At 41.3% G+C, this 16,781-nt stretch overlaps 1 protein-coding gene across 1 annotated transcript in view; it reads right to left on the bottom strand.

Annotated features, from left to right (window-relative positions):
- The window catches only part of TAFA1 (TAFA chemokine like family member 1), a 221,692-nt gene that overhangs the window by 27,734 nt on the left and 177,177 nt on the right, over positions 1-16,781 (bottom strand). Inside the window, exon 3 of the mRNA XM_057422995.1 lies at positions 15,857-15,997. Within this exon, the coding sequence (XP_057278978.1) occupies positions 15,857-15,997 (141 nt within the window). The remainder of the gene's footprint in view (positions 1-15,856; positions 15,998-16,781) is intronic.

The following is a 16,781-nucleotide window of genomic DNA, read 5'->3' as shown; positions in this document are numbered from 1 at the left end:
GTCATCAGCACAGGAAGTCCTAGAAGAGACTTCATCAGCTTGACACCAGACCTTGGTGAAGGCAATTGATTAGTATTTTGAAGGAAGGGAAAATAAGAAAGATGAGCAACTTGCCCCAAAAAGCTAGCAGAAGAACCAAAAAGAAAAGTCAAGACCAAGGCTATGGTCTTTACTTGGAAAAGGAAATGATATTAAAAGATACTGGCCTGAGAAAATCCCTCAGAAGACACTCTATGTGTGCATTGCTAGAGACAGGAATACAGGCTGGAGAGATCCCGGGGGGAAAGGGATCTTTTGCTGCAACACCAGTGTAAGTTCAATGACCAAAGGGGCAGCTAAACCAGAACGGTCTGCGTCACTAAATCACATTTCTTTCTGGAAGAGATGAAGATTAATCAAGACAAAACTAAAAGTGAGTCTGATAAAATGCTTAAGTGACCACACTTGAACTGCACATTATTTGCATCAACTAGAGGATGAAACAGTAGTTTTCCATTATGCCGCAGGAAATAGCAGCTTGCTAAATAACTCTTTTAACTTTCCTCTGGCACCTATTGATTATATCCAATAGAAATTAAGAGTAGAAGGCAATTAAGTTCAAAATTTAATGGCGTTCTGCTCCTGTTAATTTACTGCTTGACCTGATCAATACATTACACTGGATAACAATCTATTTCAGCAAGGCTTGGTTCCTCCAGTGTCCCTTCCACTAAAATTGTGATAATGACACACAACTAAATTTTAAGTAAATAATACATAAAATTAACAAAATACTATCTAAAATAATTAAAAATTGGTTATTCACTGTAGTGGTGAAAACAACAGCTTAAAACTAAATCAACTTTTACAACACAGAGTTTAGACTGTCAAAATGTTAGATAAGCTACAACCTCAGCCTTACAGAAGCCTCTGGAAATCAAATTCTCAAGCAAGTTTTAAACATTTCACATACACAGCAGTACAAAAAAAAAACACCCTTGTTTTACACTGCAAAATTGAAGCAGGAAACTAAGGATCAATGGTAGTAAAAGAAACAATATTATGTTGTAGTCATTCTTTTCTGTACATAATAGTTAAGGTCTCCAGGTGAATAAACTTTAGGCTTTATGTATAACAAGCTCTATCAAAACCTAGACGACATTCTGAGTTGATTTGAATTAGGGTGCAGGTTGTTTTAGTCCTCTTACCAAAACCTTGAAAGCACTTGTTAAATAACTGAGACAGTTTCCTAAAGAAAACAGGGATGCTGTGGCATCCGCCACTGCTTTTTGTCCTCAAAGATGGCACGTGATGATATGCATAGAGGTAGGGTTAGGGGCAGGTAAGCCTTTATCTCCCATTAACCTGCCTCCCAGTGGCTGTCCGATCCCACAGTGCCATGCAACACTGAGTGGTCTTAAGGACCACAGGGATGCTCCCACAGTCCTGCCTTGCAAACATAACCCTTGAAGAGGACAAACCAAGTGCAAATAGCAACCGCAATCCAGCACATGTGAAGCAATGAAGCATTTCTCCTGAGAGGTGTCTCCTTCCAGGACCAGAATCTCCAAGTGTGTCTATGTGCACCCTCCCCATGTGTGTCTATGTGCACACATGGATGCTTATGTAACTGGCTGAATTTCATCACTTTTTTTGCCAAAATTCAACATGTCAGCATAAAGTGAAAACAAAATATGATGAGGTTTTCTGAAAATATCCTCTCCACTGATGGGCTGTATCCCCACCAGCATTCACTGTGAAGCCAGCACACCATTAATCACTATGAAACATTTTCATTTATTTTGACACCAAAGAGAAATTGGAAGGAACAGTATTTTTGGATGGGAATGGAAAACAGGCTGTAGCAATATCTCCTTTTATGTCATGGTTTCCCCAGACTGAGAGTAGAACAGGAGCCGTGGATCTGCTCTTTCTCTGCTTCCCATGCTATATATTTTTATCGCATCCTTTACAGACACAGTAACAGCAATCTGAATAGTGTACACCTTTAATCTATTCAGTTACTGCACATTCTTTGAGGTTTCTAAAAATGAAAAACATTCCAAATGTTTGAGGTTATTTACTGTATCCAGCATTACCTAACACAGCAAGTCTGCTCCCACTCTGCAGTGTAACCTCTTTTCACTCCTGTGTTGCCCACAGCCCAAGTTTTCTTTTTTCCACTACACAAAGCCTGTGTTCTTGCCCTTGCTGGATGCCTGCCTTGTTTTTCAGCATAAACTAGTAGATTGTGTTTTTTTTTGTTAGACTTCGGAGTGCAAGTATAGCCCCCTTGGACTCTGCAAAACTCCTGGCAACGATCTCTCAACTACAGCGTTGTTTTCTTGGTGAAAAAAACAAGCAAAGCCCACACTGTAATAATTCCAGGCACCTGTCCTTTTTAGCTGAAAAAATGTGGTAGGAAGCAGAGGCATCTACCTTCTTTGACATATTGCAGAATGCCACAAAGTGAGCAAATACAAAGGTAGACATAACCAAAACTTGTTGTACAAGCAGGACACCACGCTATCGTAGCTGATTTGTATTCTACAGAAGGCTACATTTAGCAAGTCCTACTATTTCAGGAAAAGCTAGCAGAACAAGCACACCATCCATACCCTGAGCACAGGGATACTGCAGTAAGCCTTGCCCATAATTCTGCTCAGAACATGCAGACTCAGCAGAGTCAGGAAGGGCTTTGGCCGGCCCTTTTGCTTCTTCTGAGGTCTGCCAGCACTGCTAATGTATCTGGATACACATTTCCTCCAGGTCCATGATTATTAGACAGTCAGAAAGTAAAAAATAAGAACACCAGAATAAAAATGCAGGAAAATGCAGCAAAATACAACTACTACTTCCTAAAATGGCACAGGTATCCACCAAAAAGACAGAGCTGGCACTCACAGCGGTGGTGAAGCTGCAGTGTAACAGGTCATTAAGATCCAGGTGGTCCTTGCAGGATTCCTACTAATGATATACTGTTAAAATTGAAAGAGCACGTTTATAGCTTTGCATTTTTAGCACCAGTCAGTAATAGAGACCAGTGTGTTATATTTGCTTCTTATCTCATGCTATGTAAAGCAGAGCCTAGCAAACACTTCACAGTTAGCAATTTATTTGATTTAGGAATGTATTTTGTGTCCATGAACAATCTGTTAGCTGTGTGTGTTGATTACACTTTGGTTATTTTAGAAGTATTTGGTGAAAAAAAATTTAAAAGGGGACAGTTTGCTCTCCAACTACTGAGTTAATATTTCAGGCACACACTACTAAGAATTTATTAGCTGGGTTGAAATCATTCAGTCTAAACCATAGCAATTTACTCCTGTAACACTACCTCCTCACAGGTCATCATCTGTATGGGCTAGACCTGGAGATTGTTTATAAACATCAATTCCTATTGCTATTTCTACTGGTTTAATACTAATCCAATAATAAATTATTCTAATCTCCTATTTCTTTTCAAATACCAGACTGTTTTTCTTTGCAAATATAGACAGGAAAGGGAAAAAACCCTAATTAAAGAAAGTTAAATCAGCAGGGCAGAAATTCCTTACAGGGCTTAATACATAAAAGCATTCACAGGCAGTTTTTTTCCTGTACCAAATACGTTTACTTTAACAGTTATTCCGTAATATTTTTGGCATTTGTGCCCCAGACTTCTGTATTCCATCATACTTAGAGCCTTTCACACTGCCTCTACTGACCTTTATGGGACTGGCTTCCTCTCCTCTGAAAACTGGGGGGTGGAAAAAAAACCTTCACATTCAGTTCAGGCTGTTCCTGGTACAAGTGGTAGAGCAACCTCACAATTTGCCTTCTGTGCTCAGCCAAAACAGCCTGAAGGTGCGAACTGCCCACAGCTGCTCCCCACCAGCAGCCTCTAAGGACATGGTCCCATCAAACTGAGGCTCTCATGCCTCATCAGAGCTACTGATTTTGGAGAGTGGTACAGAGCAGTAGGAGGCTGCCAACACTAACTTCCTAAAGGTTAATACTTACAACTACATTTTGGCTGATATTTTCCAAGCTGCCTAGAGGGAATGGATGCCCAGTGCCCATTAATTTTAATAGGAACTGGGCAGGCACAGTCCTTATGAGGCTCTGACTACTTCAGCCTATTACTGTTGGTGACATAAGGTTTGATATTGCAGGAGGCTGATTACCTGCTGGGAGGACTGAAGCTAATGCAGCTCCTGTATTTTGGCTTGAAAATTGAATATGCAAAATGCATGAAGAGTGTGGCTATGCTTACCATAAATAATGAGTTTAAATGGAAGTGGTTCACATGGAAAGGGTTTAACCCAAAGCTTGTTACAAATGAGTGTTCCTGATTATTTCTGATTTATACTGATTCAATACAGCATGCACTTACAGGAGTTTTCACTAAAGGCCTTTGCATAAAGGTTGCTATATTCATAAGCATAAGCCTTCAGCCTGGTTTGTCAATTTGTTCCTTTTATTAGGAAATTGCATCAGGTTTCAAAAGGTTTTCAGTGCCAGCAAACAGTAACTGTAAAACACGATCTGGGTGGTATGTAATCACATTTGAATGTTAGGAGTTTCAAAACCTCCCCCATTCATTTTGTTTACCAAACCTGACTACACACGATACAACTAGACCATGTCCACTGTAATTACAGATCATTTCTGATCATAGTTCCCATCCTGCTATGTGTTAATGAGCAAACTCAGCTGGGAAATCTGCAAACTCAAAGTGATACCTTATGCTAGAATCCCCACTTGTGGGCACCAGGGGTCATTTGAAGAATGGAAGCCAGGTAGCAAGGCTATAATATACTTAATTTGTGTTTGCAAATGCTGGGTTTTTTGCAATGACCACACAGAATTGTTTCAGAGGAGCAGCAGAAATGGATTCTGCAATGCTTAGTCATTATTGCTTAGCCAGGGAAGTCCAGCACTGCCATCTCTGACAAACAGAATAGATTAAAAAAAAATCTAAGTCAATACATATAACGGAGAATTAATTGGTTCCACTGCTAAAACTGATTCATCAGCACATTATTGCAAATAAATGGATTAAAAAAGGATATCAATGTGAGCCAGCCAAACAATAAAAAATTACTGTATCAAATAAAGTCAAACTGTAACTAAAGACTTCAAAATGGGATGAAACTTTTCCATGTATCTGCTTGGCAACTTTATCCCCCCTTCTTATATTAATAAATTCACAACACTGACAGATCATTTTTGTTTTCAAGAATTGCCTTTCAAAAACTATCATACAACTCCCCCAGACTTCATCCTTTATTTGGTACGAAATGTAATTGCTTGCAAACAATGTGATTTGGTTTTATAAGATTTATTTTTCCAGGTTGAATGAATTTGTGCTATGTTACAAGCAAAGCATTGTGGTGGGTTGACCCTGGCTGGATTCCAGTGCCCACTGAAGCTGCTTGATCACTCCCCTCCTCAGCAGGAAGGGGGAGAGAAAATACCGCCCTTTGCTTTGCTGCCCTACATCTCTCTTGGTACAGACTGCCTATTCTGAGCAGACAAAGTCCTTCTCCGCATCTGATCCCATAACTTAATGCACCTTCTTTCTTGAAGCTGAGTGGACAGAACTGTACATCCATCCCAGGAAAGGACGATTCACTGTGCTAGAGAGAAGCATATGCTTCTCCAGCTCTGCCACAGATTCCTTGCCTGATTCCCTGCCTCACATTCACAAATTCATCACAGTACAAAGCAAGAGAAATGAACAGCACCAGTGCAACAATGAGGCCCAGCCTTTGCTGCTCAGCTGAACCCCAGAGGAAACACAACCTGTCAAAAACTATATGGATTTTCTTTACTGTTTCATTCCTGTGCTCTATGGTTCAAAGCAGCGATCACCTTCCTGTTCCCCTTCCTGCTCAGGGCAAGAGGTATCTGTGTCCCTGGATAATGATCTCACAATGCGAGACAAATGTTCATTACATGAATGGGCTTTGGTTTCCTTTATTTAACAGGGACTACAGGTACTCTTATTTTTAAATATGTTCATCCAGTTAGCAATTTTCAAGACGAGGAAAGGAAATTTCCAAAGGAAATAGAGTTCATTTGGTATTTGCATAACTGTATTACATACAACCGCATTTGATGGTTATTTCATGGAGGGGTCTGAAGAAAAAGCAGAGGGCATTTTGTAATAATAAAACCTATATAGAGATATGTTTTCTACTCTCATTTGAGTTAATGGGAGATTTGCCATTGTCCTGAGTTAGGACAGTGTCATTTGCTTCTCAATTTCATTCCTGAGTGATGGTTTGTGCTGATGTTTTCACCTTGCTGTTTGTGAGTGCTGGGCACATTAGGAAGATAAAAAAATATGTACTGACCATGCACATGCATCTTGAAAACTGTGCTGTATGCTTGCTGCCTAGGAATTGTAATCAAAAGGAAATGATAACACAAGACCACATATTAAAAGCAATCTATCTGCCTGCAGAATAGGTACTAATGACACAGGAGAAGGGTGCTTAACGCACAGAGCATGGCTCCTTTCCATACCTCTGTCTTTTGCATGATAGTTTCAAAAGGGAAAGGCAGCAATTTCTTACATATTCTTGAATTTTGCCAACCTACATCAGCACTTGTGCTTGCTTAACCTTGAACAGTTATTGTAGTAAACTGAATGGTCTATGAAAACAACTCCCAAAGAGGAATAATGCTTTCTTTGAGACTGCTTTCTGACACCTACATACAGAGACCTGTTTCAAAACCCGCAGGCTATGCACGTGCTCAATAGCACCCTCCCTCAGCACAAAGTCTTAAGATTTGAAATAAATCCCTTGCTTGCAATGTACTTATACTTGATTCCTAAAAGTAAGGCAATTCTGTAGTGTTAATGCTTGAAAATCACCCCAAAACAGACTATGGGCTGAGAAACTACTGAGGGGTTTGGGTCCTAGAGCTGCCTGGTTGTGTTATGAGACGAGGAACTGGAAATGTGCCTGTGATCAATTTTATGGATAATCAATTCTCTGAAATCAATTAAACACTTGTTGACTTTGTCCGCCTCTAGTTGCAGTTGCCAGATTAATTCTTGTGGTTCAACACAGTGGACAATCCCAGTGCTAAATCAGTGACTCTTTTCTTGAACTCACTGCAACAGTAAAAAGGATTAATGATGTGTATTCTTCTTACAAAAATTTGATTGCTGCCTCTTTAAAATTTCAGTGTATAACAGCTTCAGGTTCTTGTCTCCCAATTTAGAGAGAGCACGCAACGTAACATTTCTCATTTTTACTTAATCATCCACTTCTTTCTTATTCAACTCCTAATTCTACAAACCACATTCAAGCTTTGTGAACTAGCTCTATGTTTATAGATAGAAGGTAGCTTTGACAGAAAAAAAGACCTAATGCTCTGCAATAATCTGATCACGTATTTTCTGTACTGTAGTAAAGACACCTGTAGACAAGCAGCATTTCATAGCCCCAGTGCACTGAAAACACAGTATCTGTTGCAGAAAAGATGTATGACATGATCTTACACAGAATTATCCATTTAGTAATATGGTCCTTCTGGCAGAGACAGATTATGATCTGAATTACTGCAAAGATTTGGTGGAAGGGGACAGAGCGCAGATGCTAACTCGACCTTAACGTTTCTCTAAGCTCCTCTTGGCCACCGATGAGCTGAATGCTGGTCCCATACATTCCCTGAAGACAGTGAACAAGGATTAATAGCCAGTTGCCATTCTGTTTGTTCTCCTAAACTCAACTAACCATGTCATCATTTGGCAGAAACTAGCAGGTCTCTCTGGATTTCAAGAGCCAGTTTACACCAGCTGAAAATCCATCTTGGGGTGTCAAACCACTCTCTGAATGTATTTTGTATGCTGCACTTGGACCACATACGAATGCGCAACAAAGCACAGATAAATCCAGTGTTTTTTTTAAAGGCATGGTGTAATGGTTTAAACCTGTTACTCCTGAGTTACCACACATCCTGTAACAGCTGGCAACACCACTCCATACAGATGTAGCAAATGGTAGCAAAGCTTTTTTTTGCTTGCTGCCTTGCTACAGACACACAGGGCAGACACAGACCAGACCCCATATCTTGTGGTAGGTGTGGTGGATATGATTACATCAAGTGTTTTACACAAAAGCACCTCCTAGATATCCAGCTCTTACTCTGCTGAGCTACTTCTTTGTTACCCCCCAAGCAAAGCTTTTTCGCTCTGACACACCACTACTCACTCCAGTCCTGTGATCTCTTCTTGGACAGGCTTCTTCCATCTAGTTCCTGACATTTGGAGATCTCTCCCTCAGCACTGCTGGATGCTGGCTGGTTGTGAGAGCATCCCTGAAGCTTTTTTTGCCTCTACATCCACCATCTGTACATTTGCAGATAGGTTGCAAGGGGCTGCTGCCTCTCCTCAGGCCTCCTCTGGGCTCACTGAGTTAAACCAGTGTATGCAAAACCTATGAAAACCCCTTCTCTGAGTTATCCTCCATGCTTGCCAATCCTTATGCTACCTGAGCTCACAGGGCTCATCTGCGTGGTCCTGCCTGCGGCTGTTCCCACCCACCTTGTGCTTCTTTTTCCCTGCAGTGCCTGGCACAACGCTGTGGTCGGCTGCCCTCCGTGCCCCCAAACCCCCTTACCAGGCTCTTTCCAGCGCTGTGATTAACACTTCAAGATACCTATAAGAGGAGAAAACTCCTACTGTTTTCCCATTTAGCCTGTAGTGGGCTTATTGCAAGTATTTGAGAGAAAGGTTACTTTTCTCTGTATGGAGGTGAAGTAATTATATGTTCCTGTATGTCTTCACACGCTATGCAGCCATGCCATTCTCTAATTTCACCATAGGGCTGCAGCTTGTACACCTTGGTTGGCTGCGAGGGCTCTGTTCCCTTTGTGTCAGCACTGAAACCTGTCAGCTGGAGCCTGGAAAAATGACCACCCCTCACGCAGATGGAGACAGTGCCATGACTGATGGCTTTTTTCCCCTCTTAAGTAGACAAAGAAAATGTTTTTCTTGTGGAAATTGGGATTTAAGTGAGCTCTCTGTACTTCATCAGGGGTGGATTAGTCAGCTGTTCTATGGGCTTGATATTAAAAAAGGTGGTTGCTTCGCTACGCAGGAAACCGCAATGTCAATTGGAAAAGAAAGAAATGTAAGAGATAGGTAGGGAGATAAATTATAGCTGAGATGAAGATGTACTCACATAAACCCACAGTCAGACGATCTCATTAGCTGCACCATCTTCACACCAAAAAAGACATGATCATCCATCTATTTCCCCCTAATGCCTGCTGGATGTTTGCATGCGGCACAAACAATGCAGCCCTTGCTGAGAGAAGGGAAGCACCTGGCTCAGCAGCCCTTGCTGCAGACTTTGGCTCAGGGTGGCTTGAATCTGACCCTTAAATATCTCTCTCCTGTGCACCTTAATCACTGGAAATGTACATACATATCTGAACACCACTGCATTGATGTACCACCCATGGCAGGAAGACTCTGCAGCATGTGCACAGCCATACATATATATGTATACACACACATACATATGCTTGTACACACACTTGTTCAAGGAGAAACATGGACTCGCTGCTCTCCTCAGGTTGCTCCTGGGTTCAGGAGATGCTACTGTGCTCCAGCACAAAAGCTCACCCACCATCAGCAGGGTCAGGCACACACCTCCCCTCTGCTCCATTCAGCTTCTGCCCTGCAGATTACAAGGCAAACTGGTAATGAGAGCTGCTGTGCCTTGGTAAATGAACTAATTACTCTGCCTCATCACTGCCAGTTTTGCTTTTGCTCCCCTGAAGTCAGCACCTCTCAGGGTCTGGCTGTCATTTCAGGGTGGTTGCAAGGGCATTTCATGTGTTTGACAAAAGCAAAGTCTTAAAATACTCCACTATACAGTTAGGCTTCTCTCTATATATATCCTCTTTTTAATAGTGCCTGTGATATACTGAATTTCTTTTTGAGCTTATCAAATGGGTGTCAGTGGGGAACAGAAACATTTTTCTTCCTCCTTACAAATGAAGTAATCTGAATTCACCAAGTCAAAAAAAAATACGACTCTCCTGCTCCGTTCCATTGGTGCTGCAGAAGGACAGGACTATAGATTTTCCCAGGAGTGTGGAATAATTCACCAAGCCTGCTCGTTATTCATATAGACAGAGCATTAATAGTATGGGACCCTGAGATCTCTTCTTATCTAGGCCGAAACACAGCTAGAGAGATGAAAAGCTGGCTCCTTGGATTTCAAAACGTATTTTTCCCCCTTTCTTCAAGAAATAAGAATTGATTTGAAGTATTTTCAGAGTGGGAAAAAAAAAGGCTTTCTAGTGATACCACCTAATGTACACATTAGATAAATAGAAAACTATTGGCTTTGTGACTGTGAACCGTTTTCACTTGATGTAAGCGCTGATAGATACAGGATTATATCTAACAAAGCATTTACTAAGGACCTGACCCAAAGTCAATAGGAATCTTTCATTTGACTCTGCAGGACTTGAATCCTGCACTCACTAAAGGGAGAGCCACAAAGTTTCTGTATTTAACATGCCCATCTCTTAGCCAGTACGAACTGGGGTAGCACAGGAGGATGCCTGGGCTGAGCATGAGCTCAGGGTCTCATGGGGGGATATGCTACATGTCTGTACTGCAGGAACACAGCACTCAGATAATGAATGCTCACTGTAGAGTAGACATCCATGATTTTAAAAATAAAAGAAATTAGCTCATGTCAACACCGTGGATGCACTTACTGTCTGCCCAAGGAGTGACATACCTGGTATGACGCTTTCATTTGCAGGTCCTGGGTGAAAGAAAGGAGTCCAAGTGACAGCAAAGGGAGCATGTGTTGATGAATGTTGTCCTCTCTGCTCCCACTATTGCACATGGAAAAGTAAGGATGTGTAGTACCAACCATCCAGTAGCATGAGTGGAGAGTTGTGAGGTGCTGGCACAGAGAGGCATTAGATGTCACAGTTCTCCCAATGGTCATTAAGACTTGTATTTAATTTCTTAATGCTGCCCTGATGAGGTCTGATGCAAATTCACAGGGTCACATGATGGCTAGTGATGGATAATCCTCAAACTAATAGAAATCTGAAGTATGTACATGTATGCTAATATTTCATATATTATAGGACAAAAGGGTTGTCAAGCATTGGAACAGGCTTTTAAAAGACATGTAGGTGTGGCACTTAGGGACATGGTTTAGTGGTGTACTTGGTAGTGCTGGGTTAATGGTTGGACTTGATGATCCTGAAAGTCTTTTCCAACCTCAATGATGCTGTGATTCTATGATTTGAAACGTAATGTTATCCAAAGCTGACCTGGGAGAACGGGAAAAAGTGGATTAATTTCATTTTGCTGTTCTGTATCAGTAAGATGAAGTAATGAGTAAGATGAACAATAGAAGACATCTTTGTCCCACTTAATGTAAAAGAGCTACTGGGAATGGTGAAAAATTCTAAAAACGACAAATATCTATTTAAAAAAGAGAAATGTATGAGGGGATTTTTTTTTTGTTTGTTTGTTTCAGTGAATTCTTTTAGTTTTATATGGAATAACAGAAAATTAACTTAAGAAAAAAGAAATAAAGCTTTGGAGCCACCAACTGATTTTCTAAAGGATGTGGGCTTGACACCTGAGAGGACAATTGTCATGCACACACTGACCCTACCAGGAAGATGCAAGAAGCACTGCTGTAAAGAAACAGAGGACAGTAATGGGAACATGTCTCTTAGATAACCACGATACCAAAAGAAGAAAGCAGTTACAGAAGGAACAGAACCTCAACCCACAGGATAAATTGTACTAGCCATGCAACAGCTAGCAAGGGAACAATACCAGCTATTTGTGCTGACACCTGACTGCCCTCATAGACCCACAGAGCTTATTGCAGGAGGAGGAAAATTCATGGGCTTCTGAAATGAGGAAGACAAGCTGTTTGTAAGCACAGTGGAGACGGAAGGTGTGAATTCAGAAGTATGGCTAAGAAACCCTTGCAGAAATAGTCTGTATGTCACACAAAAGCGCCTGCAGTAATGGGAAAATGAGAGAGCAGGTCCATCAAAGCATGAAGCTAGAGGGGTCTGCACACTAGTCTGAGCTGCAAATTCAAGCCCTTTGCTGGTCCTGACTGTCTCTGAAGTGTGTGGGCAGGGTATTAGATCAGGAGTTGAAGTGGTACCTTCAGACAGCCAGTTTACATGCTGTGTCCAGCAGCATCACTGCAGGGTAGGTTAGTAACACTCTGAGCTGTGCTCAGAGTCCTTTGTGCTCTGGAGGCAGAGGGCTGGGGACTCCCTAAACATGCTTGACACTTCTTTCCCTGCAGAAAAAAGGGACTCTCTCAAGCTGCTGTAGCACAAATCCATTTGGACTTGCTCTGGAGACATATCTGAACAAATGGAGAAAATAATAACAGCTGTGACAGAAAGCTGAACAGACTGATGCTCATGGTATGTGCTACTGCCAAGTGGCACACAAGACAAATTGCAGGAAGGAAAGGGACCATTCGAAACCATCCTTCAAAAAAAAAAAAACCAACAAAAGACCTTGAAGTACTGAAGGGAATCATGAAAGTAAATGTGCAACACAAGAGGCAAAGAAACAGAAACTGGCATCTCTGTTTCATAAGATTTGGCTTTTGTTTGCTTTCACTGTTGCTCCTACATAATTCACTGGTGATTGTGGCAGGTTGTAGGATAGTGTCTACTGAATGAGCAGCAAGGAATAATTTCTAACGTCTGAGGCTGCCACAGCCTGGCCTCACTATACTTTTTTAAGTTTGTTGGACTTGGCAGGAAGTGATGCTTGGGAATACATGGCGACTTCCTGCACTGCATAGTTTTATAGTACAAAACCACATACTTAGCTTGAGTGCCAGCTCATTCAGGATGAGGGCTGCATACATTAGTCCTATGTGCTATGGTGTCCTACGGTGTGCTACCTGTGATGAGATCTCACAGCAAGAGGACAAAAGGACCATTTATCACTCCTGATACTTATTAAAAAAGTTAAGCTGACTCCTACGTATAACTGTATTCCCTATTAAACAGAAAACAAAGCCAGCTCTCAACACAGTGCCACCCACAGAGGCCAGCTGTGTCCTGGAGCAATAGGAGTGGAAGGCAATGCAACCCCTCCTCTGTAACATGAACTCAAACTGTAAAAGCACCAGCCCTGATGAAGTATTTTCCTGACGAAATTAGACTGACAAACACCAGAAGTTTGATTCTGCTTCCATTAAGTCTCAGTTTGGCAAATGGTTTAAACAGGGCAAGACTGAGTTTCAGCTCATTTTATACACATTACTAAGCAGCCATCGTCCATATGTGGACATGGCTCAAGGTAATAATCAACCACAGATGGGAGTCAAACTGCTCATTGTCATTTCTCAAAGACGATCAGTCTGTTCAGGTGGGAGTATACTGCTGTACCTGAACACCCACGGATTTTTAATTAATGAACCCAAGCAAGCTTTCTTAGTGACAGATTATGTCTTGAAAACAAATACAGAGTAAAACCCAATGTGAGATTGCTTAATCCCTCCAATATGGTAGGTAAAGGAGGTAAAATGTTGTATATGGCAATTTGAAGTGCCCCTGTATGCAAAAGAAACAGCAAATCCCAAATCTTTGTGCGAGTTAAAATCCTGACGGTAATGGGACACCCATGGGAAGTTCTGGGAGTTTGCTTTAGCAAGAACAGAACTACTAAATAGGTCAAAGTTTTGACTAAAAACAGGTCAGTATGTCAAAGTCACAAAGCAAAGTCTGGAATAAAACAAAAGCAGGAGAAAATGCCCCTTCTATTAATTTTTATGAACTGCATATTGGATTTTTGAACTGTTCACCAGCCATCTACAAAAGAAGCTATGGGCTGACTAGAACAACTAAACTTGAAAGGAGAAGACATTCCTTTGTAGTTCACATTTGTTGTCTTTGAAGTCACTGTGAATCTTACCAATGACTTCAATGAGACTAGCTTTGTATTACTCATTGTTTTATCCCTACTCCTTTCAAAATTCCACACAATAACATTTCTTTTCATTGTAATCCTGACAGAGCAATTAGGCTCCAGTGCGCACCTGCACCCAACTTTTTTCTTCACACAGAATACTTTTGAGCTCCTCTTTCCTGAACAGAATTATAAGATCTGAATTAATGGTGTCTCTCTGCTCTATCCAGTGCCTCTGTTTTTCGTGACCTGCTGAAGAACATGAAATTCTTCAAGGTTTGCAGAGTTGAGCTTTGGTTAAGACCAGCTGCAGGTTTCACCTACGGCTTTATGAGGGTGCTTAACAGAAAAATAAAAGCTTATTTTTATCAGGGTGATCAGGCAATACCAGAGTGACAGAATGTGGATTAAAGCACAATCATTTCCAGATGCATTCATAGCATGTTTTTAGTCCCAAGTTCAGAAGATGCACTGCGTTCTCAGTGTAACAAGATATGAAATACTGCATGATTTCACAGAAATAAAGCAATTTTGTATATATAAAAATGCTTTTTTTTTTGAAATAATAAAGCATTTTCATTCTATCTTTAATATGTAAACCAGATACAGACACACCACAAATACTTGCTGAGAAAACATTCCTCCAAGGCAGCCCAATCTCATCTTGATTGTTGAAATGTGCAAGCTTTAGAGCTTTGTTTACACAATCCTCAAGTCCACAACACCCACCCATAAGCCTGCCCCATACTGGGCTACAACCGGACCATCCCCTGCTCCCTTGCTAGTGCCTTTTCACCATGTGATTGAGGAAAGGCACCCCAGAAGAAACAAATTTCCCAAGGTTTGCTTGTAGAGCTGTTCCCTCTCACTCACCTGTGGGGAAGCTGAATACTAAGAGCCAGCCTTGAAGAGAAAAGCTTGGCTGCTTCCGAAACCTCCAGCTACACCACCACCCCTGGAAACCCAGGAATGGGAAGGATGAGGAGAGCCCAAGGCAGAGCCCACCTCGGCTCTAGTCAGAACAAAACCTGGCTCTTTGGAGCCCTTTTGGGCAGTGTGGTTACATAAACAACAGCACCAGACATCTATCATACAGAACAGTGAGGGATTTTTGTGAGATACTCATTTCACACAGCTGCTCACAGAGGGATTCTGCAACACGGAGCGGCTTGTTTGGGAAGGGTAACTAATGGGATTAGTATCATTTACTCCCAGTCTTCTTTATGCGATTTATGTTTTGCTAAGCACTTGGAAGCAGCCGCTCTCTCCCTGACTGCTGCACGGTTTTACTTCACAACAGTGGCAGGGGAGCCCCAGGAAGGAATACACCCTGTGGAGCTAGACCTGATATGAAACCCAGACACAAGTAACACAGTGGTTTTCCTTCAGCAAAAAAACAATTCCCATGACAAGAAACAGCATCAGTGATTTCAAAAGACAAAGATTATTTTTTTCCCTGGCTTTCTGTTGTATTTGTTACAGGACAAGATCACAGGATTTATTTCTTTATCTTTGTTTTGCCTCTGAGTTTTCAAATGGCTGGTTAAATCAAAGTGAATGGCTGTTGTCCTTTGAAATATTTATGAATCAGAGCTATTGTGGCACCAGGGGCGGTCCTGTGAAGTGATGCAAGGGGTAATTTTGTCCAGTTATTTATTAAGGGCTTGATCCTGCCACAGATCTGGTGTACTTACCTAAGTGCCTGTACTGAATACTACAGTCTCACTTTTTGAGTAAATCTTAACATGACTCATGTGCACAGAACCATGCACTAAAGTAGAAGACAAGGTGGTGTAAATGTGTGCTTATGCTTCAGGATTTTTCTGTTACCTTAAACAGAGAACACAACAAAGTTCCTAAGCATAAGCTATAGACTTAAAGCTATTTACTGGACGGTACACAGACAGAGACATATATACAGGAGGAGCTACTTGCCATCAACACAGGAAGGTCTGTTTCTTGTAGTCCCAGCCACTTTCCCAGGTAGACAGGAGCATTTTACTGTTTGTGATCTTTCCTCAATTCGATTCTTATTACAGCATCTGTGTGCTGCTATAACTTCACACGTTCCTCCTTCTGGCAAAAAAAGAAAGAAGAAAAAAAAGAAGAAAAAGAAGAAGAGAATATTGACACTCTGGTTAGGAAGAGCAGCAGTGGCTAATCAAAGCACCCAGGCATGCTCCTGCCTGCGTCTCTGCACAGCTTCCATACAGGTGGGATTACAACGTTATTTTTCCCATTATGTTTGCTCCTGCATAAGCAAGGTGCTACCATACTGCAGTTTTAATAGGAAATGTAGATAAAAGTCTCTCTACAGTAGCTGTAGTCTGCCTGTCTTATATTAGAATCTTCTCTGTCATCAGCAGAAGTTTTGGCCTAAAAATGACTGTGTCAAAGTTTGGGCCTGAGGAAATGTAAGTAACATATTACAGAAAATGTGCAACAACTGTTGGCTGATTTTATGCTTGTAATATTGGAGGCCTCTTTCCCTAAATATTCTATTGTACAAGGACAAGGGCTAAGGAATCCTTGTAAAAATGAGATTTGGCTCCAAATATTTGATTTTATGCCAGTACTCAGCCCTTAGGGAATAACAACCAGCCTCTCTGAATTACAGGATGGTCCAACAACACTTCCGTTTCATACCTCTCTCACTAAATTGGCAGTTTTAAGGCAGAAAACATTCCCATTGGGTGCAAGATCACCAGGCTTAATTTGTCTGTATTTGTTCTTTGTGAACATTTGCAATAGTTTGGTTAGATGGAGAACACAAAGGAGCGATAGACAGATAGACAGTGGCTTAGGGTTTATGAATACCTGATGTTTGTGGCATATGCTGTGCACAGAAACAAAGTGTCAA

The sequence above is a fragment of the Pezoporus wallicus genome, unplaced genomic scaffold (assembly GCF_028554395.1).
Source record: "Pezoporus wallicus isolate ANWC-B61680 ecotype Strahan unplaced genomic scaffold, APGP_CSIRO_Pwel_v1 contig_7073, whole genome shotgun sequence".
Taxonomy (NCBI): Eukaryota; Metazoa; Chordata; class Aves; order Psittaciformes; family Psittacidae; genus Pezoporus; species Pezoporus wallicus.
This window is presented reverse-complemented; position numbering and strand designations above follow the sequence as displayed.